The sequence below is a fragment of the Gadus morhua genome, chromosome 7 (genome assembly GCF_902167405.1).
Source record: "Gadus morhua chromosome 7, gadMor3.0, whole genome shotgun sequence".
NCBI lineage: Eukaryota > Metazoa > Chordata > Actinopteri > Gadiformes > Gadidae > Gadus > Gadus morhua.
Genome location: NC_044054.1, coordinates 28,490,297 through 28,517,423, shown reverse-complemented (window position 1 = coordinate 28,517,423; position 27,127 = coordinate 28,490,297). Strand labels below are relative to the sequence as shown.

Here is a 27,127-nt window from a genome sequence, read left to right as displayed (position 1 = left end):
TTCAAATAGTGAGGTTATATTAGCTTTCAGAAATATTTTGTGCCGTATTGCTTTTTATAGATTCATCATGTTAAAGCAAATAATCTAGCCAACAAACCCCTGGAGTTCCAGCAGGCCCCAAAGTACCTGGGCGTACGCTTGGACAGGACACTGTCCTACAAACAGCATTTGGATGAAGTGAGGGCGTAAAGTAACAGCAAGGGTCTCACTCATCCGGCGCCTAGCTGGTACAACCTGGGGGGCCTCGGCCAAGGTTCTACGTATCTCCACACAAGCCCTCGTATTCTCTGCAGCTGAGTACTGTGCCCCAACCTGGAGTAGAAGCCCACATGCCAAGAAGGTCGATACGGCCATCAACAATGCCCTCCGGATCATAAGTGGCTGCCTGAAACCCACCCCCGTGTTCTACCTGCCAGTCCTAGCAGGAATAGCCGCCAGCCGGCCTACGGCGAGAGGCCGCTACCCTCGCCCTGGCAAGGAAAGCCCAGGAACACAGCTGGCACCTCCTCCATGAAACCACCACCATGGCAACACCTCCAAGCAGACTCAAGTCCCGCACCCATACAATCAGGCCGCACAAGAGATGCTTATTTCCATCCCGGAGGATTTGACAACCAAAGCCTGGCTGGCAGCGGCATGGAAGCAGGAGTGGGAGTCAGCAGGACAGACACGCCTACACCATTACATCCAGGATCCTGGAGGTGGCGTTGAGGGAGAAGATCTACCTCGCCGGCAATGGACCCTCCTGAACCGCCTTCGCACAGGGGTTGGCTGCTTCAAAGCGTCCATGAAGAAGTGGGGCCTAACAGACAGTGCAGCGTGTGAGTGCGGGGAGCCTGAGCAGACTGCCGACCACATCATCACCACCTGTCCCCGGCATAGACCACCCTCAGAGGAGGGCCTCTTCCAAGTGGGACCTGAGACGAGGGAGTGGCTACACGACACGAAGTTGGACATATGAAGACGATACACGAAAGAGAGATGTGGTTCCAAAGTCTGAACGTTACAAACGCTAGGAAGCACTCGAGCTAGCACTCTAGTCTCATCTCCATAGGATGCGACTAGCAAGGATGCGTCCTAGCAAGGCTGCAGCCTACACTTTGGGAAACAGCCGGGGAGTGTCCTTCGATCCACACTTCATGATTAGCCCGTTTTGAGTACGGCATCCGGGTCCTTGAAGTATACTTCTTTTCGCCGGATCTGAATTGGAACGTACTGCGTACTCAAATTTTGGCTAGTCGTTTTAGACGCAGAGACGTAAGCACGTAATTTTACACAAGGGACTTGTTTAGACAAGTTTTGAGTTTTGTTTTGCTTTCAAAAATAGGTGATGGACGAAGTCTAAACTGCAGAAAATTAAAACATCTAACGTGCCTTTTAAGGATACCTTGGAATATCTGTCTATTTTTTATCCATCGGACCCTAGTTTACGACAAAAAACAACACAATTGACGGCAGCTCCTTTGCCGCGTGGTTTTTAGAGCCATGTAAGGATTAGAGGGGACGGTCCATAGCAAACCACCATAGCAACCATGACAGTCAAGTGACGTGGACGAAGCCCCATGTGAAAAAAATAGAATACATACCCTACTATAGTTTGTTTTTGGCGGTTGTTTTTTAGTCTAGTCTTTGTGTCAAGCTTTCATTTTAGCTTTAATTTTAGTTTTTATTAGTTTTAGTCAAGTTCTTACTCTTTTCTGTCTAGTCAAGTTTCAGTTGACTAAAAGTCTGAGCATTTTAGTCTTATTTTAGTCAGATTTATCCATCACTATTTTAGTCTAGTTTTAGTCAAATAAAATCGTATTTTAGTTTATTTTTAATAATGCAATTCTATTTAACTCAGTCAACATAGTATAAGTACCTAGTAGTATAGACAAACAAACATTTTTATTTAGCCAAACCCATTTCACAATTCAAACAAGGTAATCTTATTATTATGTTAATAGGTGCGTTTCCATCCCCATGATTTTATGCGAACTTTGAAGTATCGAATCAGTAAACGATGATGGAAACACCAAAATTTGCATAAAAATCCTCTAATTCGCAAAAAGGTTTATCCGCTCGCTTGACGTGGTTTTTGAGAAATGCGAAAGAGAGTAAATTCGCAAAATGGGAGATGGAAACACGCTTTTCAAAACAGCTGTGACCGTAGCGAACTTTGAACAACAGGACTGACAGTCTTTCCGATTTCCGCATAACGACCGGCCATAGCAACCCTGCCGACATCAACATGTAACGTCATCACCCTATTCCGCTCCAACCACTTGATGGAAACGCACCTCATTCGAATTACTTTTTTGCGAACTTTCTAAAGATTCACATCACCTTTTAGATGGAAACGTAGCTATTGTTAGCTTATAGACTCAAGAATAACATCCATTCCAGACACGGAAGACGCTCTGATTTGAATTTACAACATATTTATTTTCCCAACCAAACATGTTAAAAGTACACACACATAAATTTAAATACATTTCTGCGCCCTCCCTGTATTGAAATAGCCTACTATTGAGAACCTGCTAATACTTATTTATTTAGATTAATAAAATTAGCGGAGATAACATCTGCAACAACTTCAAACAATTTCCAAGTTCAGTTTATTAAATTTGTAACATTTAAACAAGACTGCTAAGTCTGTGTGAATCTCAAAACAGAGAAACAAGAGCGATTCACTGGGGTTTGCATTTAATTAAAATATTTTTAAATAGTAAACATTGGTCACTTGTCAGCTTCATCAGCTTATTCCCTTTAAAAATATATATATATTCATGCATCTTTCAAGCATGAATAAAGACACCAAGTCCCTCTGTCATGACTTTGTACTATCAAAATTCTTGTACAACTTCTGACCCTTGGTATGATGTTTATTTAAAATAAAAGAAGTAACTAATTTCAATAAATAAATAAATAAGACACAGTCCCGTCTGCTGCTCGTTTATAAGCTGAGGGCGTTTTCATGAGTGAATACGCCCTCAGCTGATAAAATAATGCCAGCGTTTTTTTTTCAACAGAAAAATTAGCACCCATGTCAACTTTTTCTGCTCCTTGCACCTTATCATGCTTATCAGGCTACGCAGCATTACAAGCCCCTGCGACAAAAACATGAAGCAATTCAAGAGGAGCATTGATAGAATTGCCTTGTGGTCAACTGTCATTAATTGTCATCTGACGGATTATGAGAGGTTATCAGAGGTTAGAGATTCCTGCAGGAAGCTTGCGCTCGATTTCACTAGCCCTTTTGTGCCTGTTCATTACTGTACAGCATCTATCAAAAGTCCTCAAAAGGACTTGCTAACCTTGACATAATCTGTCAGAGAGACTATTAAAATGACAGTTGACCACAAGGCGATTCTATTTATGCCTCCTCTTGAATTGCTTCATGTTTTAGTCGGAAGGGGCTTGTAATGCTGCGTAGCCTGATAAGCATGATAAGGGTGCAAGGAGCAGAAAAAGTTGACATGGGTGCTAATTTTCAGTTGAAATAAAACGCTGGCATTATTTTATCAGCTGAGGGCGTATTCATTGCCATAACAACTGAGCTAATCAACAAGTACCAGCATGTTCTAATGCTATGAGACTCATGAAAACGCCTCAGCTTATAAAAGGTGTGGGGGGGGGGCAGAGGCGCCGCATCCCATTAGGCATACCAGGCAACTGCCTGGGGCCCCGCAATTGTTTGGGGGCCCCGGGCCACGGGGGGGGCCCCCTAGAGGCAAAAAAAAAAAAAAAAAAAAAAAAATCGGTCCACCCCCCCCCCGTCAACGATCGCCCTATACACACCCCCCCCCCTGTCAACAATAGCTCCCAACAATCGATGCATGAATATATAAAAAAAAATTGAAAGGGTATAAGCTGATGAAGCTGACAAGTGACCAATGTTTACTGTTTAAAATATTTTAAATTAAATGCAAGCCCCAGTGAATGATATGCTCTTGTTTCTCTGTTTTGAGATTCACACAGACTTAGCAGTCTTGTTTAAATGTTACAAATTGAGTTAATAAACTGAACTTGGAAATTGTTTTAAATTGTTGCAGATGTTATCTCCGCAAATATTATTAATCTAAATAAATAAATATTAGCAGGTTCGCAATAGTAGGGTTTCAATACAGGGAGGGCGCGAAAAATATCTGTCACCTAACAGTACATCTTACTAAAAGAACTAAGTAGACGTAACTTAAATCTCAAAAATCGTTGGGGTTACTCATTCACCTGAATGAACAGAACTTAAGAATCAATAATTGATGTAATAACTCTTTTGTTTTGAGTGCTGCTCAATATGGAACATTTTAAGTCTAACTTATTTATTCCAGTGTGTTCCATTGACTTATTTAGCTTAAGTGTAGCTATATCATTTTCATTAGACTATGTAAGCTACACTTTGTGTAATTAGTTTTTATTGCTATCTCTATTATTTATAATTATTTCTGATGATTATGCAATGCCCAATTAAAACAATAATTACTGTGACATAATTTCAATGATCACAGTGTAAAGATTTAAAGTTAATCCCAGAATATTGGCATAAATAAATAAGCTTATGACACACATTTTCGTTCGACTTTTTTGATTGTGTCTCAAACAGCTTGTGTGTCTTTTAACAGGCGCTAGCTCTTTATATTTGGGAAACCCATTTATCAAAAACGGCTGAATCCGAATACTCATACTTGGACTACTAGTTTGTAGTACGCCAAAAAATATAGCGCGTCCGAATGCTCAGTACGCATTGTGTAGTACGGAAGACGTTTCCGAATGCGTGCTACCGCCAAAGTAAACCAGCCGTATTCCTATACCCGTACTTCCATGAGTATACTTAAAGGAAGTATACTATCCGCACTGTCTACTACGTACATTTTTCAGATGTGAGTGCTGTTCCAAATCGAGTACTCCGTGGTGCACTAAGCGGAAATTACGATCACGACTGCCGCCGTGACTCCTCCCCCGCAATAAACATTGAACGTTGAACTCTTCACGCCTAGCAGCTATAAAAAGCTATTAAAAACTATAAAAACTACAAAATGACTCTATTAATGCAGGCTATGAGGAAAATGCGCCGACTTTGGCTCAGCCTGGCTCCGCCTCTTCTGCTACGTAGCTAAGATGGCTGCCGTTGAGTACTCAATATTAGACATTCTCACGCTCATTCTCAGACATTCCCACGCTCATATTAGACATTCTCTGGTACGGGGGCTGTTTCCCAATGTCAAGGAAGCATGCTCAACGGCCCGCGCTTTTAAGGACGCTACGTCATAGAACGCCGACAAGCACTGTTCCAATGTTTGAGGACACTTGAAAGGCGCGCCATTTTTGCGTCCTTTGTTTTTGAGAATTCTGAGGTTTTTCAAGGATGCATCGCTGCAGACGAGCCAAAACTACCCACAATCCTCTGCGTTCACTGGGCGGGTTCTTGAAAATGGCAGAGCAGTACACGTTCAAATAGTGAGGTTATATTAGCTTTCAGAAATATTTTGTGCCGTATTGCTTTTTATAGATTCATCATGTTAAAGCAAATAATCTAGCCAACAAACCCCTGGAGTTCCAGCAGGCCCCAAAGTACCTGGGCGTACGCTTGGACAGGACACTGTCCTACAAACAGCATTTGGATGAAGTGAGGGCTAAAGTAACAGCAAGGGTCTCACTCATCCGGCGCCTAGCTGGTACAACCTGGGGGGCCTCGGCCAAGGTTCTACGTATCTCCACACAAGCCCTCGTATTCTCTGCAGCTGAGTACTGTGCCCCAACCTGGAGTAGAAGCCCACATGCCAAGAAGGTCGATACGGCCATCAACAATGCCCTCCGGATCATAAGTGGCTGCCTGAAACCCACCCCCGTGTTTCTACCTGCCAGTCCTAGCAGGAATAGCGCCAGCCGGCCTACGGCGAGAGGCCGCTACCCTCGCCCTGGCAAGGAAAGCCCAGGAACACAGCTGGCACCTCCTCCATGAAACCACCACCATGGCAACACCTCCAAGCAGACTCAAGTCCCGCCACCCATACAATCAGGCCGCACAAGAGATGCTTATTTCCATCCCGGAGGATTTGACAACCAAAGCCTGGCTGGCAGCGGCATGGAAGCAGGAGTGGGAGTCAGCAGGACAGACACGCCTACACCATTACATCCAGGATCCTGGAGGTGGCGTTGAGGGAGAAGATCTACCTCGCCGGCAATGGACCCTCCTGAACCGCCTTCGCACAGGGGTTGGCTGCTTCAAAGCGTCCATGAAGAAGTGGGGCCTAACAGACAGTGCAGCGTGTGAGTGCGGGGAGCCTGAGCAGACTGCCGACCACATCATCACCACCTGTCCCCGGCATAGACCACCCTCAGAGGAGGGCCTCTTCCAAGTGGGACCTGAGAACGAGGGAGTGGCTACACGACACGAAGTTGGACATATGAAGACGATACACGAAAGAGAGATGTGGTTCCAAAGTCTGAACGTTACAAACGCTAGGAAGCACTCGAGCTAGCACTCTAGTCTCATCTCCATAGGATGCGACTAGCAAGGATGCGTCCTAGCAAGGCTGTAGCCTACACTTTGGGAAACAGCCGGGGAGTGTCCTTCGATCCACACTTCATGATTAGCCCGTTTTGAGTACGGCATCCGGGTCCTTGAAGTATACTTCTTTTCGCCGGATCTGAATTGGAACGTACTGCGTACTCAAATTTTGGCTAGTCGTTTTAGACGCAGAGACGTAAGCACGTAATTTACACAAGGGACTTGTTTTAGACAAGTTTTGAGTTTGTTTTGCTTTCAAAAATAGGTGATGGACGAAGTCTAAACTGCAGAAAATTAAAACATCTAACGTGCCTTTAAGGATACCTTGGATTTACGGTTTCCTTTAAAGGCACCCAGTGCAACTCTCGAGGCTTAAAAATAATCATTCAATTTCTAGTCTTTTTTACACGTAGTAAGTTTCAATAACTCCATACCATTACATACCGACATTCAAGCAGCAAAGATGAGACGTCGTTGTGTGGTGAGAACTGATAGAAAATCGATAACAACAATGCCGCCATTTTCTTATTTTTTGTAACCTACAATAAATAAAGCAGGCTTCCAGTCAATGGAAAAAATGCCTTCTCCCCACCGGCGATTGTTGTTGTTTACCATTTTCTATCAGTTCTCACCACACAACGACGTCTCATCTTTGCTCCTTGAATGTCGATATGTAATGGTATGGAGTTATTGAAACTTACTACGTGTAAAAAAGACTAGAAATTGAATGTTTATTTTTCATTGAATGTTTACATAAAGTTGCACTGGGTGCCTTTAAGGTTCCTTAAGGATTGCACGTGTTGCAAGGGGATTCTCCGCCAGAACAGTAGGGGAGCAACGAACGAATCTGTGGGCGTGGAAGTGGAAATCGCTGGCTTGTTTATATTTATAATTATCATAATTCGTTCTTGTGTTTTCTTCTTCTCCTTCTTCAAAATTATTCATTCGCTTCTGTCACGGCCTTTTAAAAATGGCGCTATTATGCTGTAAAACCGGAAATGTGAGACTCCTGAAAGGATGTGGTTAGCTGGCCAATCACAGTCTTTGCGAGCTGCGTAGGGCCGTAGTGTTTTGTTGCATAGTCAGGAATTTTGGGCGATGCACTTAAGCACGTAAGGGGGGATATTTTACCGCGCAAGGGGGGGTTATGTATCTTACGTGCTTACGCGTTACGTCTATAACAGAGCATATATCGGCCTACGGACAGTACGGGTATTGGAACACTATATCCCACAATGCAGACGGAGTCTGGTAACGAACGAAGAAGAGATGGCTGACCCGACACCAACAGAAAGACGTTGTAGAAAGCGGCTCAAGCCAAAGTTGCAGGCATTGAGAAATGAGCTGAGGTAAATTATCAAGATCTTTTTTTTTATTATTGTTCCTGATAAATAGTTCTTAAAAATTCCAAAAATCACAACCTTTCGGTCAAGGTTCAGAGGGACTGAAGCTTTGTGATTTTTTTCTAATTAGTGATACTTATCAAGTGTGCAGGAAGTTTTATTGTCCGCTCGAGTATGAGGGGCCGTTTAGGACATAACTAATTGAGACACTCTCACACACATACCTATGAAACACTCTTACACTCACTACTGAAACTCTCACACACTCACTAGTGAAACACTCACACATACATACATACTCTTCTGAAACACTTACACATACATATGAGAAACACACACGCATACATACATACCTCTGTGGCATATACACATGCATATGAAATGCTTACATTCATACAAGTGAAACATTTATACGTATCTATCTGAAACACTCATGCAAGCACATATTTGTATAAATGTTTCAAATGTATGAATACGTTTTTCAGTTATATGTATGTATGCTCTTACATGAGGATGTGCAAGCGTTTCACATGTAGTATTCATACCAGTAATTTCAGTAGTGACGGTGAGAGCGTTTCAATAGTGAATGTAAGAGTGTTTCATAGGTATGTGTGCATGAAATTCCAAGGTCAAGGTCGGCATTTAAACCGGAAGGCGGGAACAAAGAGTGCCGGTTTCTAAGCCAACGGTGAAGAGCGTGACATTTCAGCCAATCTAAGCCAACGGTGAAGAGCGTGACTCAGATTGGCGCGCTCTGGCTGTTCAAAAATGCACTCTTTGTTCCCGCCTTCCGGTTTAAATGCCGACCTTGACCTTGGAATTTCATGCACACATACCTATGAAACACTCATACATTCACTATTGAAACGCTCTCACCGTCACTACTGAAATTACTGGTATGAATACTACATGTGAAACGCTTGCACATCCTCATGTAAGAGCATACATACATATAACTGAAAAACGTATTCATACATTTGAAACATTTATACAAATATGTGCTTGCATGAGTGTGTCAGGGTGTGGGTGTCTCCCTGTGTTTTTCCCTCCTGTGTTGATTACTGTTCCCTCCCCTAATGTGTCTCAGCTGTTCCTCGTTGTGTTTGTTATTTAAGCCCTCGTCTTTCCTTTGTTCGGTGTGCTGTCATTGTGGTTTGTGTGTGGTTTGCTGTGGTTAGTGTTGGTTGTAGTCCTGCGTGTTCCGTGTTCCTTGTTCCCTTTCGAGTTTCCTGTTGTCTCCCGAGTTCCGAGTTGTCTCCCGAGTTCCCCGATACCTGTGCCTTAGCCTTTAGGCCTGAATAAAGTGCCGTTTACCCTCAATACCGTCTGCGTTTGGGTCCTACCTGCCTGCCTGCACCCCCAGCTTCCTTAACAGAATGACAGCACCGTCACGATGGGACCCAGCGGACGCGCAATTTGACCGTAAGTTGGAGGATTTGATAGCCAAAATAAATAAGACAATGGACCCAGCGGACGATCAAGTTAGCCGTGAGTGGGAGGATTTATTTATTATGAAGGCAATAGATCGCTGGGAGAGTTTGGGGTACCACCCGGTTCCTCCTGGCACTCCAGCTCCCGCACTGACTCCGGTCCCCGAGCCCTGTCCGGTTCCTGAGCCCGCTCCTCGCCTTCCAGAGGGGGACCGGCCTCTTCGCCTGCTTGAGGTGGTCCGCCCTCCGCTCCTGCCTGAGGGGGCCCGCCCCCTGCTCCTTCCAGAGGGGGACCGGCCTCCGCTCCTGCCTGAGGGGGACCGGCCTCCGCTCCTGCCTGAGGGGGACCGGCCTCCGCTCCTGCCTGAGGGGGACCGGCCTCCGCTCCTGCCTGAGGGGGCCCGCCCCCTGCTCCTTCCAGAGGGGGACCGGCCTCTGCTCCTGCCGGAGGGGGTCCGCCCTCCAGACCGTCCAGGGGAGGCACGCCCTCCGTTCCTACCTGGCCTTCTACCAGAGGGGACCCGCCCTCTGCCTGGCCTTCTACCAGAGGGGACCCGCCCTCTGCCTGGCCTTCTACAAGAGGGGACCCGCCCTCTACCCTGTCCACCAGAGGGGACCCGCCCTCTACCTGGCCTGCCTCCTGAGGGGACCCGCCCTCGACCTGGCCTGCCTCCTGAGGGGACCCGCCCTCTGCCTGGCCTTCTACAAGAGGGGACCCGCCCTCTACCCTGTCCTCCTGAGGGGACCCGCCCTCTACCCTGTCCTCCTGAGGGGACCCGCCCTCTACCTGGCCTGCCTCCTGAGGGGACCCGCCCTCTACCTGGCCTGCCTCCTGAGGGGACCCGCCCTCTACCTGGCCTGCCTCCTGAGGGGACCCGCCCTCTACCCTGTCCTCCTGAGGGGACCCGCCCTCTACCTGGCCTGCCTCCTGAGGGGACCCGCCCTCTACCTGGCCTGCCTCCTGAGGGGACCCGCCCTCTACCTGGCCTTCCTCTTAAGGGGACCCGCCCTCTACCTCGCCTTCGCCGGCCTCCTGAAGGGTTCCGCCTTCACCGCTGCCGGCCTTCTGAGGGGGTTCTGTGCCACTGCAGGTCCCCTGAGGGACTGAGCCCTCATCGTCCTTGCCGCCGGCCTCCTGAAGGGTTCCGCCTTCACTCTGCCTCTGCTTGCCCCCCAGGCCGTCCGCCTGAGGCTCCCTGCCATGCCCTGGGGTAGTTTTCTGGACGCCCGCCTGACGTACCTCGGCTCTGCCGCAGTCCATTTTTTTCCCCCCCTCCTGGCGCCCCTCCACCCACCCGTTTTGGGTTTGACTTTCTTTGTTTTTTGTTTGTCGTGGGTCGCCTGGGAGTCGACCCTTAAGGGGGGGGTACTGTCAGGGTGTGGGTGTCTCCCTGTGTTTTTCCCTCCTGTGTTGATTACTGTTCCCTCCCCTAATGTGTCTCAGCTGTTCCTCGTTGTGTTTGTTATTTAAGCCCTCGTCTTTCCTTTGTTCGGTGTGCTGTCATTGTGGTTTGTGTGTGGTTTGCTGTGGTTAGTGTTGGTTGTAGTCCTGCGTGTTCCGTGTTCCTTGTTCCCTTTCGAGTTTCCTGTTGTCTCCCGAGTTCCGAGTTGTCTCCCGAGTTCCCCGATACCTGTGCCTTAGCCTTTAGGCCTGAATAAAGTGCCGTTTACCCTCAATACCGTCTGCGTTTGGGTCCTACCTGCCTGCCTGCACCCCCAGCTTCCTTAACAGAGTGTTTCAGATAGATACGTATAAATGTTTCACTTGTATGAATGTAAGCATTTCATATGTATGTGTATATGCCACAGAGGTATGTATGTATGCGTGTGTGTTTCTCATATGTATGTGTAAGTGTTTCAGAAGAGTATGTATGTATGTGTGAGTGTTTCACTAGTGAGTGTGTGAGCGTTTCAGTAGTGAGTGTAAGAGTGTTTCATAGGTATGTGTGTGAGAGTGTCTCAATTAGTTATGTCCTAAACGGCCCCTCATACTCGAGTCCCGCTGGCTGTACCGTTGTTGAGCCGTGTTAACATGTTTCGATGGACGGGACGGCCTTGAGTATAAAGCTGTTTTGCCTAACATTCTTCCTTTCAAGGGACTATGCGTTTAGTTTAGTGTGTTTCTCGTGTTATATTGCCATAAAGAAATGGCATGTTTAAAAATAATAATAATTAGTAAAGCTGTTTCAATGACTACTTGAAATGAACATGGAAATGTTATGAATGTTCAGCATTCAGCTTAATAAATAATTTAAGTTGGATCAGAGATTGGTGAATTCATTGTGTTCATTTAACTTGATTGGTTTAAAGGCCCACTATGCAACTTCGGGCATTCCTTGGCTGTTTTCTTGATTTTGGCACGCACATTTCTCTACACAGCGCCCCCTACAGCTTCGTAGTAGATATTTCACAACACTGTCGTAACAACTCGTTGACGACCCTTCCCCATGCACTTCTACGCGAGCCATGTGCATTTGTTTTCAAAGAAGCCGGCGAATGCGTGGAGCCATGTCCGAAGTAGATGTTCATAAAGTGTAGGCAAGGTTATACATTTTTAAAATGGTGTATTTGTATTGCAATAAACATAAATCCATCCTTTTTTATAGTTGACGGGGAGAATTTATATCCTAGATTATAATTGTTATATCTTAGGTTGAACAGAACAATCAGTGTAAGAGGTTTGGCCAACATAATAATCTAAATAAAAAAGAACCTGGATTCGGGGATTCAGTCTGTATCTGGGGGACGAGACGGACGAACAGCAAAACACCCATGGAAACAAAGGTGTTTATATGGTTGCAACCAAGCAAGCTAGAAACATACAGGGCTCACAACAAAACGGTCGAGAAAACAATTTTTACAGGGCTCACAACAAAATGGTTGAGCAAACACATTTGTACAGAGACTATCAACATCAAGAATACCACGAAGACAAAGTTCACCCAAGGGTACTTTCAATTTCAAAAGCAACACGGCCGACTCGGCGTCTGATTTGCAGTCTTCTTTTTCTTTCAGTTCACGCTATTCCTGAAAAGCTTGCCCAAAGTTTACTCGTGTCTGGCCTCTCTGTCGGTCAGTCTCCCTTTTCTCTTCTTCTGTTCCTCCGACATTGGGTTTCTCTGTCTCTTTTTAGTCGGCTGATCTATGATGAATATAACAATCCCTTAGTTGTTTGTGTTTATATCGAGCCGGTTCCGTGTTTTGGGGTCTGTGCCGTAAAGCACCAACGCCCGGAGTTCAGAACTTTCAACGCGTGACGCTTAGCGACGATAGCCAATCAGCGTGGAGCTTGACCCGACGTCACTGACAGAGAGTAGTGACCCTTGCACAGAAGGATACGGCCGACATCTTTCTTTATTCTGGGTGGAAATAGTAACATAGTTACGCCATTAAATGCGTTTATGGAAACATTTTTAGCGAGAAATGTGCATTTTACTTTCATAATGTTCGCTCGGTAAATGTGAAGGATGTTTGGTTCGATAGTTATGACGAAGAGTGAACGCTCCGTTCACTTGCATGGACAGCGTCTCTGCTTAGCGTCTCTGGTTGCTAAGCAACCTCAACGTCTTGGCGGACTATTTCTCTGCTGATCAACACTACGAATGCTGGAAACACACCAGACACACCATGTGAAGTTATTTAACCCGATTATCGTTATTTATGAGTCTTTAGCCCAAGTGAAGGAGTTCAAGTACCTCGGGGTCTTGTTCGCGAGTGAGGGTACTATGGAGCGTGAGATTGGCCGGAGAATCGGAGCAGCGGGGGCGGTATTGCGTTCGCTTTACCGCACCGTTGTTACGAGACTCTGTCCATGCAAGTGAACGGAGCGTTCACTCTTCCTCCATTGGGAGGTGTTTCAGGCACGTCCAGTGGGGAGGAGACCTCGGGGAAGACCCTGGACTAGGTGGAGACCTCGGGGAAGACCCTGGACTAGGTGGATAGATTATATCTCAACACTGGCCTAGGAATGCCTCGGGATCCCCCCGTCAGAGCTGGTCAATGTGGCCCGGGAAAGGGAAGTCTGGAGCCCCCTGCTTGAGCTGCTCCCCCCGCGACCCGACCCCGGATAAACAGATGACGATGAGATGAGATCGTTATTTATATCCGAGATTATTTAATCTAACCCGATCTAAACTCTATCATGCACCCAAACACGGCGGCGTTTGGGTTTCCTACCTCGGACTCTAGCGCAGCCACATGCGCGTTGGGCGCGTTGAACCATTTTTGTGACACACAATGATCAAGCGTCAGGTTAGGCGCGTTAGCGTTATCCAACGCGAGTAACGCGGTTGGTGTGGCCGTACCATTAGTCGATTGATCCATGATGAATGCAACAATTGCCTCGCAACTGGCTGTTTATATCTAGCCGGTGCCATGTTTGGGTGTGTGTCTGTGCCGTAAAGCATTTTCGAAACTACAATCTGACTACATTTTCGAGGATACTTCCGTTGCGTCACATCCGGATTGTGTCGGTCCGAACAGAGCAAGTTGCATATGCGCTTTTTCACTGGAGAGGCGACATGGGTAAATGACACACCCACCAATCGACCCAGAAATGGATGCAGAACCATCAGCATAACTCTCAACCTGCATACTTAATGTAATTTTGGCTAAAAAAGTTGCATAGTGGGCCTTTAAGGCAATCGGTTTCCTCAAATGAATTGAGCAGACAAAATTAATTTTAAGTTGTCACAACTAGAATGTAATAAGTTATTTCAGTTGGAAGACAAAGTTGATTATACTTAAGTAAAAAGATTTAGCAATACAAGAGGCATTTAAGTTAGTATTACTTAATTCACATACATTTAAGGAACACATGTTATATACGTTGAATGAATTGCTGCATTTAAGTGTAAAATGCTAATTCTTTACATTTCCCTTCAGTAAATGGAATTAGTAATGCTAACTCATAATACACATGTCACAATAACTCTAGATATAATAGTTATCTTTGCTTACATCAAATAATTGCTGGTAGGCTACTTAATTTATTTGAGTTAGTAAACTTAAATAGTTCAAAGCAATCGGTTTCCTCAAATAGTTTAAGTTGAACTAACTTGTCAGGTTTTACAGTGTAGGGTGAAATTTTCGTACTGATTATTAGACTGTTGGTGGGCTTTTCAACCGCTTCCGAGAGCCACTGGTCTAGAACATATTGTACTTGTTGATTAGCTCACGTTGTTATGGCAATGAAAACGCCCACAGCTGATAAAATAATGCCAGCGGTTTTGTAAAAATGTATGGGTCCCTGAAAGTGAGACAACGTACACTGGAAAAAGGTTTTTAAGCCGTACTTCATCTGATTATTATTTTGTAATTCAATTCAAATAAACATTTTTTGTTTTATTTTTAAAATAACTTTTTTTTATTTCAAAATACTGTGAAATATAGATATTTTTAATTAAGAGCTCAATTAAGAAATATCCATTTTGACAAATGTACAAATGGATTGTGTGGTAAGGTTGTGTATTCAACTGATTAATAATTTTGTCATTCAATCCAAATAAACATTTTTTGTTTTCTTCCTAAAACAGTTATATTTGATTAGGAGCTCAATTTAGAAATATTTGTTTAGACAAATGTACAATTTCAAGGTTACCTACAAGCCTGCGCATGCGCATTAAATACAAAGACGCTTACGACTACTGGACCAAACCGCAGTGTTGCCAACTTAGCGATTTTGACGCTATATTTAGCTACTTTTCAGACCCCTTTGGCGACTTTTTTTCAAAACAGCGACAAGCGACAAATCTAGCTCCTTTTTCAGCTGCTATTGGTGACTTTTGGCGACTTTTTGAGGTGAAAGCACTATCGCTATTACCTCTTCACAACGAGCACCGGGTACCTGCGCGGCCCCTCCCCCGTCTCAACGCACTTACAGGCAGCTCAGTCCTCGTGGTAAAAAGCAAACTCAGGAACCGGATGTCCTTGCAGACCTTAAACTCCATCCTATACATCCGATATGGATTAAAGCTGTAAGGTGATGCTTGCTTTGAGCACCAGCTGCCTGATCATGATTTGAAGCTTTTTGGAACATCGGCTGCTTATTCATTCAAGGTAGCACCTACAGCTGAACCTGCAGTAGAGAGCCTTGACCAGAGTGACGATGACTCACTGGTTCTGTGAGCTAGCACAGCCTGTCTGTGTCTGGAGGGAGGTCTGGAGTAGGCCTAACTCTGCCATTTAGATTGTTAATATATATTGTATACAAAAATATGTTATGTTTAAAAATGTTCATGTTTAAATGAGAAACAATTGTTTGATTACATTTTAATCTTTTTGATTGGATAAAACAAATTATTTCTGATAGATATTTCTTAAATGAGAAACAATTGTTGGAGTGAATCAATATTTTTTTGTTTAGGATTTAACATACGATTTAAATGTATTAACTTCATTCAAAGAATAGAATTATACTTGGTGCTAAATTGTATTATTTCGTTTTTCTGAATATAGGAAATATTGTTTGAGGCAAGCTATATATTTGTCATTGGCTCAAGTTATGTAATATAGATGTGAACCATTACCCTAGATTTTTTTAATTGGTTCAACAGAAGGCTTTTTCCAGTGTAGTTTATTGCTCCCGAAATAGTGGTATGTTTCTCATATTATTAATCTCGTACATGTTGTACCAATGTGTTTCAGTGACTGTAAAAAATAAAAAATAAAGGGGGGAAATATGGTCATTTTTTAGTGAAACTTACACAAAGGAAATTTAATATACCTAAAATTTGTTATGACAGTTCACATCCATTGATTATTCCTTCATCCAAATAGTCTTTTTTCCTTTCATCACTTTAGTGATTCAGAACTGCATTATTTAGCTGACACTGCCAGCTTTTGGCTTAAACATACAACAGCATACTAATAAAATAAAGGCTGTGGAATAAAAAAATATTGGACAGGACCTAGAATCGCCCCTGCTTACTTTAATTTCTATGGATGTTGGATATTCGGAAGTGGTTGAAAAGCCCACCAGCAGTCTAACAATCAGTACGAAAATTTCCTGGACCCATCAAAGGTAACCCCTCTCCTGCTATTAGCTGGAACTGATGTGTCTGAATCTGAATACTGTGGCTCGTGAGTTCCTGCAAGAAAATTAATGACACCCCGATTCCCCCCGAAGACGGAAAATGGACAAGAGCAAACATCCTTAGCACATTCAACTGTGGACTCAGGCTATGCCGACTGTTCTCACAGCCTACACCTTGCCCTAACTTTAGGAGCTTCTACAGCAATGTGGGAAAACTAATTTTCCACGTTGAAAAACGTCTTCTCAGAGCATCGGCGCGGTATGCTGCACAGACGCAAGGCCCAGCTGATTCAGCTTGGTTTTGAAAAGGACCTGACCCATAAGTTTACGTCTGAGTGGAAGGATATGTTGATGAGGAGGTTCAGCTCGGAGTAACGCCGCCTCCCGCTGAGGACAGGGAGGGAGGGAGGACAGCGCTGACTCCACGCAAAGTAACCGTGTGTGTGTGTGTGTGTGTGTGTGTGTGTGTGTGTGTGTGTGTGTGTGTGTGTGTGTGTGTGTGTGTGTGTGTGTGTGTGTGTGTGTGTGTGTGTGTGTGTGTGTGTGTGTGTGTGTCTAATGGCAATGCATATCTCTGTTAACTGCTTTAACACCTAATTCGTTGTATAGTCCAGTGTTTTATGGACATATACTCATTGCATTGCTTCTATGTAGGCCTAATGTAGGCCTATTGCTTTAAATGATGAGGAATGATGTGATATTGTAGGCTATAGGCTACCGGGTCATATTGCTGTTGGTTATGTTTAACGTGATGATTATGTGCTGCGCGAATAGAGGAAATATAGGCCTACGTACTGTAGGCTAATAATAATTGTGCCCCCCTATGCATTTCATATGCCCCCCTTAAGACTCAGTGGTCTGGCGACGGGTCTGGCGTAGCCTACATGAAATAGAACAATAGTTATGTTATTATAACTCTAGTTCTATGATTGTAGGTGTAGCCGTCTTACCCACCTGCTGTTCTCTCCAATTGCTGAAAGAATAGCATGGAGGACGAACGCTGCTCTGCGCCACTTTAGGCCTATATACACGCTGCCGTGGGGAATGTTGGCGGTGCCAACGTTGATTGGTGCATAGCTCACATTTTCAGTGCGCGCAAGCACGCGCACGGGACAAGAGCATAGGGCGAAGCCAGACGGCTACGCCTACAATCTTAGAACTAGAGTTATAATAACATAACTATCGTTATCTCTATCACTCTGGGTCCGGCTAAACAGCAGCAGCGGCGCTACTGGGTTAACACACCTTTAATTCTCATCAAAGGTACGGTAAAACCTCTCTATCCAGTTAAACCATAGGGAGCCCCTCTGGTGACATCTGTGAAAAAAAATAATAATCAGTTTCCCCGATTCAGTGATCAGTTTTCCCGATTTAATAATCAGTTTTCCCGATTTTGTGATCTGTTTGCATGATTTAATAATCTGTGGCCACAATATAATAAATTGCGGGAACGAGATAATTACTTTGTGGCCACAGTTTAATAATTCATGGGAAAAAGATCATTATTTTGTGGCAACAGTTTAATAATTCATGGGAACGAGATACTTATGTTGTGGGCACGAATTAACAATTATAAAAGGAGTGTTAGACGCATGTCGGCTATGGACAAGATAGAAGAGTTATCGTTCTATTTTAACCTCAGAATGAATTACAATGACATTCTAAAGTCACTTGCTGTCAGTAGGCAAGGAGTTATTATAAGTAAGAGGCACTTAATTAGGCTGCAAAAAATGCACGAGTATAGCCAAAGACAATATGATGACGTCGGTGACGTGATAGACTTTAGACCTGCATGTGTTTTGATATGGGTAGGTCAAAATGTCAAGCCACATAATAGTTTTATAGCCTTTTTCTGAGTAAAAAATGGGGTGTGTTGGAGTCATTTAGAGGTCTTTTGTGTTGAATATCTCTAAGTAAATATATTTTGAGTCTAAGGCTAAAAGTATGAGTTATGTATTATAAAGTGTATGAAATATTAATCTAATTTTCATTCATATGTATATTTATGCATTTTGTGATGATGTGGTGATTAGTCCTTTGTGTCATCTGGGGATATAGGTGTGTCACGCTCTACCTGGAGCCTACTGGAGGCCCTCATATAGGGCAGGCTTATTACTGTTGCTCAGGTTTTGGCTGGCAGGGGGCCAACAGTTTTCTGTACTCATTATTTCGCATTATTGGACACAATATTGGACGCATTATTTGACATATTATTTTTCATTGAAAGTCCTTTTTTGTACAATACTAAGAACCCTGTTTTGGCCACAAAAACAGTTACATTGTTTGGAGTCTTTATGTTTCGTTATTTCCTGGATAGCCAACCGGAGTTATTGCTTAATAAATGAATCAACACAAAGTTAAGAACTCTCTGTGCGTGCTTCCGAAGAAATGTGTGTCGGACTATCTCTGCCTTAGGAACAAATAGGGCGAACAAAGGGTTTGCCACTTCAGGGTGGGGTTTTTGAGAAAATAAGCTTTGTGTTATGTGTGGGGCAGTAAGTTCAGTTCACCAGATGTGTTTTGATATAGGTAGGTCAAAAGGCCAATCTGCATAATCGATTTATAGCATTTCAAATCTTATGAAATCAAAGGGTTTTTTTCTGGAGAAAACAAGCTTTGTGTTATGTGTAGGGCTGTTAGCCGAGTTCACCCTATGTGTTTTGAAATGGATAAGTCAAAAAGTGAGGCTGCATAATAGATTTAAATGATCTATCAACATTAAAAACTGTATAAAATCAAAAGATGTCTTTTTTGACAAAAGAAGCTTATACATCTACTATATATAATTAGGGCTTGTGTGTCCGATTGTTGTGTAGTGACAGGCTTGTTAAACGTGGTTGATCTGGTTGATCTGGTGGATCTCGGTTCTAGGGTTTATCTGTGGGTGAGCAGACTTTTTTTTATTAAGCTAAACTATTTGATGTGATTCATATTTAAAAGTTCATACCAGAAAGGCCCAACCTTAAAATGCCAACGCTTTGATTCTGACCTGGCAGGTTTGTGAATCTACTAGTGGTTTGATTTGAAGTCTATGGTTGAATCTCTACCTGGTGAAGGCATATTACCAGATGAAGTCAAGTTGGTTTTAATAATGAATATTATCTATTATTCTGTAATACGGGTTGAGTCAGAAGTTACAGACACGCTTTATTCCCTTCATCATCGCTTTGCGTGCTCTTAGGAGAATTTGGGATTCTTTAGTCTGATGTGCCCTGTGACTTAGGTCTTTTTGACTGGGGTACAGCAGGAAAACATTGATTGGGCTCCGCTCGCAGCTTCTCAGTGCTCTGAGTGCGCGCGCGCAGAGATAATTTGCACGCTCGCAGTTAATATCTATGCTTGTGAAATAATATAATGCGCCCTAATGCATGTTTTATCACATTAGTGCTTTATGGCACTAATGTGTCGCCATAGGTGAAGGCATATTAACAGATGAAGTCAAGTTGGTTTTAATAATGAATATTATGTATTAATCTGTAATATTTTGATTCAGATCGGGTGACCCCTCACCACGACCTCCTAGTGAACATGGCGACCAAAATGAAACACGCTGACCTCATGTCTGAGCCATTGGGCAGGAAGAGGGTAGACGCTCTGCCCGGCATCGGAAACACACTCGGCAGGAGGCTGGAGGCGGAGGGCTATGATAAGGTGCAGGAGCTACACACACCGCTCTGAGGCGGTGTGTGTTCAGTCAGGGGGCCGTTAGAGGCATGTTGTCAATACTATGAGGGACATGTATTTATGCCTTTAGAATTAACAATGAGGGGAGAATATATGTTAGCCCTGCTGCTGTGGACACGGTCACCTATCAGCTCAGTCACTGCCAGATAGAATGGTCTGATAACAACATGTTTGTTGTATCCTCTCTCTGTGTCTCTGTCTGTCTGTCTGTCTGTCTGTCTGTCTGTCTGTCTGTCTGTCTGTCTGTCTGTCTGTCTGTCTGTCTGTCTGTCTGTCTGTCTGTCTCTCTGTCCGTCCGTCCGTCTGTCCGTCTGTCTGTCTGTCTGTCTGTCTGTCTGTCTGTCTGTCTGTCTGTCTGTCTGTCTGTCTGTCTGTCTGTCTGTCTGTCTGTCTGTCTGTCTGTCTGTCTGTCTGTCTGTCTGTCTGTCTGTCTGTCTGTCTGTCTGTCTGTCTGTCTGTCTGTCTCAGGTCTTCCAGGTGGTGGGTCAGTACATGGTGCTGGGGAAGGACGAGGAGCGCTTCAATCGCTGGCTGCACGACGCATGCGGGGCGAATAGAAAACAGCAATACGACTGCCACAAGGCCATCAATGGGTGGTATGATAACAACATGTAGGCCGCTCTCCTCTTTTATCACACGTCCTTCTCTACTCTTTTTGTTTCTTTTTTTTGGCCTGAAACGTAAGCTCGCTGCTGTTCAGGGACGCAACAACGACATCAACATAAAACCAGATGGTTGTTTGAGACTTTGCTCAGTTTGACTCGTTTTAAGAAAACAGCTCTATACTTTTTGGATCTAAATGATCTGAAACAAATGTCTACTTTAACTCATGAATCAATGCCATAATCAATGCCATAAGCAAACTAAAAATGGTGCACTATGATTACACAATATGATATTATGGGGTGTGCAGTGTTTAATAGTAAAGGGTGAACATGGCTAAATATGTCAATGTCATAAAATGTTATGGTTGTTAAGGCAACCAAGCAGAAACAATAATAATAATAAAGAAACAATAAAACAAGAATTTTGATCGACTTTTCTTCCGACTTCCATCGTTAATCAGGTTTTAAATGGCTGTAGACAAAACCACACGCCATAATAAATAGTTTGTCTTATTCTGGTTATTAAGGATCTCATAAATTCCCATTGGAATGTATTGATGATGGAACAGCTTAATGAAGATGCCGTAATCCATTTGGACGATCAAATAGAAAATAAAACAATTCTGAACCATTATAACTTACTGGTAGAGATGTCACTACTGCATTTCACACTGAATTGTTGCTGCCTTTTTATTTTATTGTCCTAATTTAAACAAATTCAAAATGTAACCTCCTTTTGAATTGTTTCTGTAATGAAAAGGCAATGCCTTTTCATTACAGAAACACCTGCCAGGAAACACCTTTTGGTAATGAGACATTTTATTTCACACTTAACCTAGTAGCAAAAGCTGTCTTTAAAACACCTTCTGAGCTGCGACACTAAAGATGGTATTGAACGTCTGTCTTAATATGCATAGGCCTATGTTGTAAATGTGGCTCATGAATAATAAAAAAAAAAAATGTATCCGTTTTTTATAGCACTTTTCTAAGTACCTACTCAAATACGCTTTACAAATAAGAAAGGAATACATACAGACAGTCCAAACAATCAAACAAAAGGGGAAAAAATAAACAACACCACATATAGGCAACACATTAAGAGAGCGGGAATAAAAACCATTGGAAGTCTTTATAACAGTTTGGTTTGCGTTCACCTCTCCCTGTTGAAACAAGACATTAAAGGGCCCCTAGATAACCAGGTAAAGGTCCCACGGCATGCTTCTTTATGGATGCTTAATATAGATATTAGTGGGCCTCTAATACAGTATTTGAAGACGTTCCCGAAATTCAGCCGTTGTGCAGAATTACAGCCAGTACGAGCCAGTCGCACTTTGAGCTTTCCCCAAGTGCACCGTTTCGGTGTCTTTAGCTTTAATGCAAATGAGGGGGAGAAAGGCGGGTCAAAGAGGAGGGTGGGGGTGTTTTTCCATTGCTTACGGATCAACAAGGACAATACAGAATATGGTTCACAACACAGAAATAAAGAGCAGTACTCACATGGTTCCTAACTCCTAGGTCCCACTGGCGCCAGAGCAGATCCACTGGAGGGGCATTGGTCTCCACCGTTTGACCTCAACCGACCTCATAGTCAAACAGACCAGAAACGCTATCAAAAACTAAACACATTTTTCTTTCCTAGAAACAATATCCTGTCCTTGTTGTTGTCGAGGCTATAATAGCCCTATGCAGTTTACGCAGCCACACACACAAAGACGATAATAAAAGCCCACACCGCTCTCGTCACAAATGGGTTGCTGCCCCTTAGTGGCCGCTGTATGTCACTGTAGGATGTAGTGTTGTTATAAAACTTTTTTTAATAACAGAAATCTGATTTAAGTTAGAAATCGTTTTTCTGAGAGTAACAATTCAGAACTCCGAAAAAATAATCACATGTGGCCCTATCCTTTTCCGTATCTAGGGACCCCAAGAGAGACCAACTGCACAAAAACAAAAATCAGTCGTGTTGTATTCTACACGATTTATTTATTCAGAATTAATAGGGCAATACCTAATGGCATTCAAAATATGAATTCGAAAGCTCATATACCTGTACATAAATAGAAGTCCAACTATTACTCTCCAGAAAAACAGCAATCGTCTCAAAAGATTCCTCAGTTCCCCTTCCCCTACACCATATGTCGGCATCTTACGTCCTACAAAGAACCTTCTGAAGCACACAATCAAATTCAAACATGTCCTTTACTAGATGCACAACTTGGTAGCACTTATTGAATATATAGTTTGTCTGGAAAATAAATCTTATAATTTACAACACAACAACTACACGCAACAAGGAGGTTTTTAAAAGCAATGTTATTTTGCAGGTATCATTTACAATATTGGTGTGTGTGTGTGTGTGTGTGTGTGTGTGTGTGTGTGTGTGTGTGTGTGTGTGTGTGTGTGTGTGTGTGTGTGTGTGTGTGTGTGTGTGTGTGTGTGTGTGTGTTGATGAGCACTCGTCCCATCACCAGGACCAGATTCTGCTTCTCTTGATCACAGGAGTAGATGGAACCGTTCAGAAAAAGTACTAAAACCTTTCCCCGACAACTTAAAAAAGTTCAAGACGATGAACTGCATCTGGGGCCCTTCCATCACCCACCCCACAATGCATCACCCTTCACAACTTTTCAATTAAACAAATTAAAATATAAGAAAAAGATTTCAGGTTACGGAATAAAACGGTGTACTCTATTAAGATTGCACATAAATACTGGGCAGCAGCGAAGTAAGCTCCTATAAAATGTAGAATCAAACGTCCGGCTTCATGACATCAACTGTTATACGAACAGCTACGACCCGCTACTCGCATATTCACGTGGCTAAAGCAAATAACACACTGCTATGGCCGAGGTACACAAGATGAAGGCTTTTTAGTCTTGATATTCAATGAGGGGCAGACAAGGTTTTCTTCACCAGGTCACAGACTAACAAGTGTGACCCGGGACAGGAACGCTTTCCATTGTCCAGCGTAAACGCTGATAGGCCACGCCCACTTAGTGAAATAATTGTGTACCGTTATGAATGATTGGTCAGGAGGTTCAATATAAACATATCCAATAGTCTTTCGGGATCACTACGTGCTCACACACACTTTTTGCCAGACCCTGTGAGGCAGAGAAGAACACAACGGATTGACTGCTGTAATTTGTCTGCTCCAGACACATTTGAAACACACCCACGAAGCTTTGATCCAGTCTGAAAGAAGTCACTGTGTGCTAGGAGTTTTCTTGATGTTGTGTGCCAATCAATCGACATATTCACCATGTGAATGAGGCTTGATGCAGTACAAGAATGTCAGTGGCTCAGAGGGATAATCCTGTGTACAGGTGATCCTTAGGTTGATAGTTTGAATCCTGTATAGAGCGTCATTGCCACTCGTTTAAGAACACAACTTTGAACAGCACCTGAAATTCATCAGGCTCATTAGTTTCCAAGAATCTGACTGCCAAGACACAGTATGGCATTAAGGGGAACTTCTTCGTTAACCATTTTTCCTTCATAATGAACTCTGTCATACTTATATTTATTCCGCTAGTGTTCTTGACAACAAATTTTATTTCCCCAGAATCTCAAAGATTTTTCAGGTATTTTCATTTAAGAAAGCCCTTCATTCACTTGAGAAATGTGTGCTTGGAGTTTTCTGGATGTTGTGTGCTTATCAATAGACATTTTGACCATGTGAATGAGGCTGCAGTTCAGGTTTATAACTGGAACATCTTTACTTAAATATGACAATGTGTTATATTTATATATCTTCCATTTGTGTGTTCTGGACTTTTCATTTTGCTCAGAGTTAATCACCGCTTGCGGTTATATTTTGTATTTGTATTTTCTTATTTTATTTTGCACTACTGTTATCGGTTATTTGCACTATCCTCCTTGCTGCTGCAACCCTGCCAATTTCCCCACTGTGGGACTAATGAAGGATTATCTTAACTTATCTTAAGAGTACCTGCACCCATGGTGAAATGACCTTTGGAAAGAGATGGTCGGTAGCCTTTTAGCATATATGTATTAATGCCGTTTAAAAGTAGGCTATGGTGACAATGCCTAACTGAGCCTATTACTTTAACTAAGTCAGAAAGGTCCCAGGTCAGTTAAGCTCTCTGGGGAGATGACTCCGAACCAACACGCTCTCATCACAAATGTTTTGCTGCCCCTTAGTGGCCGCTGTATGTAACTGTAGGATGTACGTGATCACATTTGCAAACTCACCATTTGACCCCATTTTTTTTAAATAATCTCTCAATCCTGTTCACATACCAAAATAAACTTTATTGATTTCAAAATCAAACTGACAATCAGGCCTTCCAATTACCTGTGAAGCACCCCTAACAATCACCCTGATCGATTTAGAAACTAATACTTGGTTATGTCCCACATTCACGCAATACGTAATCCTGTTAAATTTATTTAGTAATAATCCATAATTTTACAAATTAAAACTATAACATGATTTTACATAATTAGGAAACCACAACATTAATCTCTGACCACCTGACAAGAAAACATGCATGTCTTAACATTATTATTTGCATTATTCAAATCCTTGTTCTTTTTTCCATTGCTTACGGATCAACAAGGACAATACAGAATATGGTTTACAACACAGAAATAAAGAGCAGTACAGGTAAACTCACATGGTTCCTAACTCCAGAACCCACTGTTACAGCTCCTTCCCTGGGGAAACCTTCAAAGGAACTGAATCAGTGGAATTGATGAATGGTAAAACCTTCGATTTCTCCAATGATATGGTCTTCTTCCATGAGTGGATTGTCTGGTTGGTTTTAGGATCACTGAAGGATATTTCAGTGGTCGGACCCCACTTCATTCTGATCCTCTGTAACTTCTGCTTCGCTGGGAGATCAACCCGTTCTCCATATTGATGTGATGATTCTGATCTGTATCTACCGTTATGTAATCCTATCTTACAATAATGAACAACGCTGCTGCGGCAAAGAATTTTTTTTACACCCAGCTCCCACTGAGCGCTGTCTTCCACCTCTACCTCACAGGTAAGTGACTCAGTGACTCAGATCCCAGCATGCCATACTTCAGCCTCTCTGGGTTCTCAGGGAGCTGCTGTCTCGCTCCACGTCTCACGCTGGTCAGGTCCTCAGACAGGTGGAGATCAGGGCCAGCGGTGTTGGGGTCCAGGATCACAGGAGAGTAGGAGACGTTCTCCTCCAGCTTCTTCCAGGCTGCGTAGGCCAGGTTGCCCAGGTGTTTGGCCACGTCCAGCAGCGCTCCCTCGGGTAGAGCTGGCGAGGGTGGGGGCTGGGCTACTTTCTCTCTTGTAGCCTTGAACTTCTTCAGGAAGGAAATGTCTCCAGCCCCCAGCTGCTGCTCCGTCTCAGTGACTGTGTGCGAAATGGTTTCTATCTGCTTCGACAGCTCCTCAATCTCCTTCTTCATCTTCTGACCTTTCAACTTCTTTTCGCCTCTCAGCGCAGTGATCCTGGACTTCTCTTCATCTTTGAGAAACTGGTGAAGCTTCTCAAACTCCTTTTGAATCTGTCTCTCGGTGTGCGCGGTCTGGACATCAATGTGCGCTGCTATGTCCTCACACTTTCTCTTGGTCTCAACAAAGTCGTTTAACTACTCCTTCTCGGGTTTTAGTAATTTCTGAATTTCTTCTCTGCGGCTCGGGGCAGCTTCGTCCACAGGAAGGATTCTGTGGTTGGCGTGTTTTTCCGAATCTCGACAGATGACACACGCCGTCTCCAGGTCATCGAGACAGAAGAGCTTGAGTTTCTCACCGTGCAGAGGGCAGAGATCCGCGTTCTCCCGCTGAAAGGCCTCCAACAGGTTCTTCAGAGCGATGTTCCTGGGTGGTTCGGTCTTTGAAGATCTCCTCTTGCAAAGTGGACAGTTCTGTTCCTGGTTTTGCGTCCACCATGTCTGTAGACAGCCTTTGCAGAAACTGTGACTACACGTTAGGATAACAGGGTCTTAAAAGATGTCACAGCAAACCGAGCAGGACAGATCGTCAACTAGGGAGGATGTGTACGCCATTGTAGTCACAGAGTGAATCCAAAATGACTGATCAGACAGCTATGTGAGGCCTTGTGTTTATTTATGAATGAATAAATAAAAATAACCGTGCTCCAAAGAACGAAATGTAAACCAATGCATTCTGAATGGGAGTGTTTCTCAGATTTTTCCATGCTACACAGAACGAAATGTACACCCATGCAAATAAAGACTTCATGGTCATAATAATTTAAATATCATTAATCTCCTGAGTGTGTAGGGTGGTATTCTATTTTTTTCACCGGGGCTGCATCCAGTCACTTGACCGTCATGGTTGCTATGGTGGTTGCTATCGACCGCCCCCTGACCTCCAACAGTACAGTCAATGTACATAAGACAGAGGTTAGTTTCTAGACGGAGGTGTACATTTGTGGCTTAAGGTGTGCTTTTTGTCATTATTAAAGAGAGGCCCGATTCTCAGATATGCATGTTGGATGGCTAGGGTGTAGGTCTGGGAAGAACTTCAGGCCAGAATCTTGCAAGCGAGCCTCTGGGTGAGGTGCAACGAG

The 27,127-nt window shown here is 43.5% G+C and overlaps 2 protein-coding genes and 1 pseudogene across 2 annotated transcripts in view; 2 read left to right on the top strand and 1 right to left on the bottom strand.

Moving 5' to 3' along the window:
• Positions 1 to 27,127, top strand: part of LOC115546983 (barrier-to-autointegration factor) — a 69,649-nt gene that overhangs the window by 20,430 nt on the left and 22,092 nt on the right. The gene's annotated exons all lie outside the window — the stretch shown is intronic.
• On the top strand, positions 17,453 to 21,017 carry LOC115546986 (barrier-to-autointegration factor). Its single transcript, XM_030360866.1, has 3 exons — positions 17,453 to 17,559; positions 19,790 to 19,947; positions 20,449 to 21,017. The coding sequence occupies exons 2-3, from the start codon at positions 19,825 to 19,827 to the stop codon at positions 20,593 to 20,595; spliced, it is 270 nt and encodes an 89-aa protein (XP_030216726.1). The 5' UTR covers positions 17,453 to 17,559; positions 19,790 to 19,824; the 3' UTR covers positions 20,596 to 21,017.
• On the bottom strand, positions 22,766 to 26,660 carry LOC115546980 (tripartite motif-containing protein 35-like; annotated as a pseudogene).

What these genes read in the sequence shown, in the direction of transcription:
- LOC115546986 (XM_030360866.1), top strand. Translation starts at nt 19,825, where the DNA reads ATGGCGACCAAAATGAAACACGCTGACCTCATGTCTGAGCCATTGGGC. An exon ending in AGGCGGAGGGCTATGATAAG is followed by an intron (nt 19,948 to 20,448) that starts GTGCAGGAGCTA and finishes TGTCTGTCTCAG; the next exon opens with GTCTTCCAGGTGGTGGGTCA.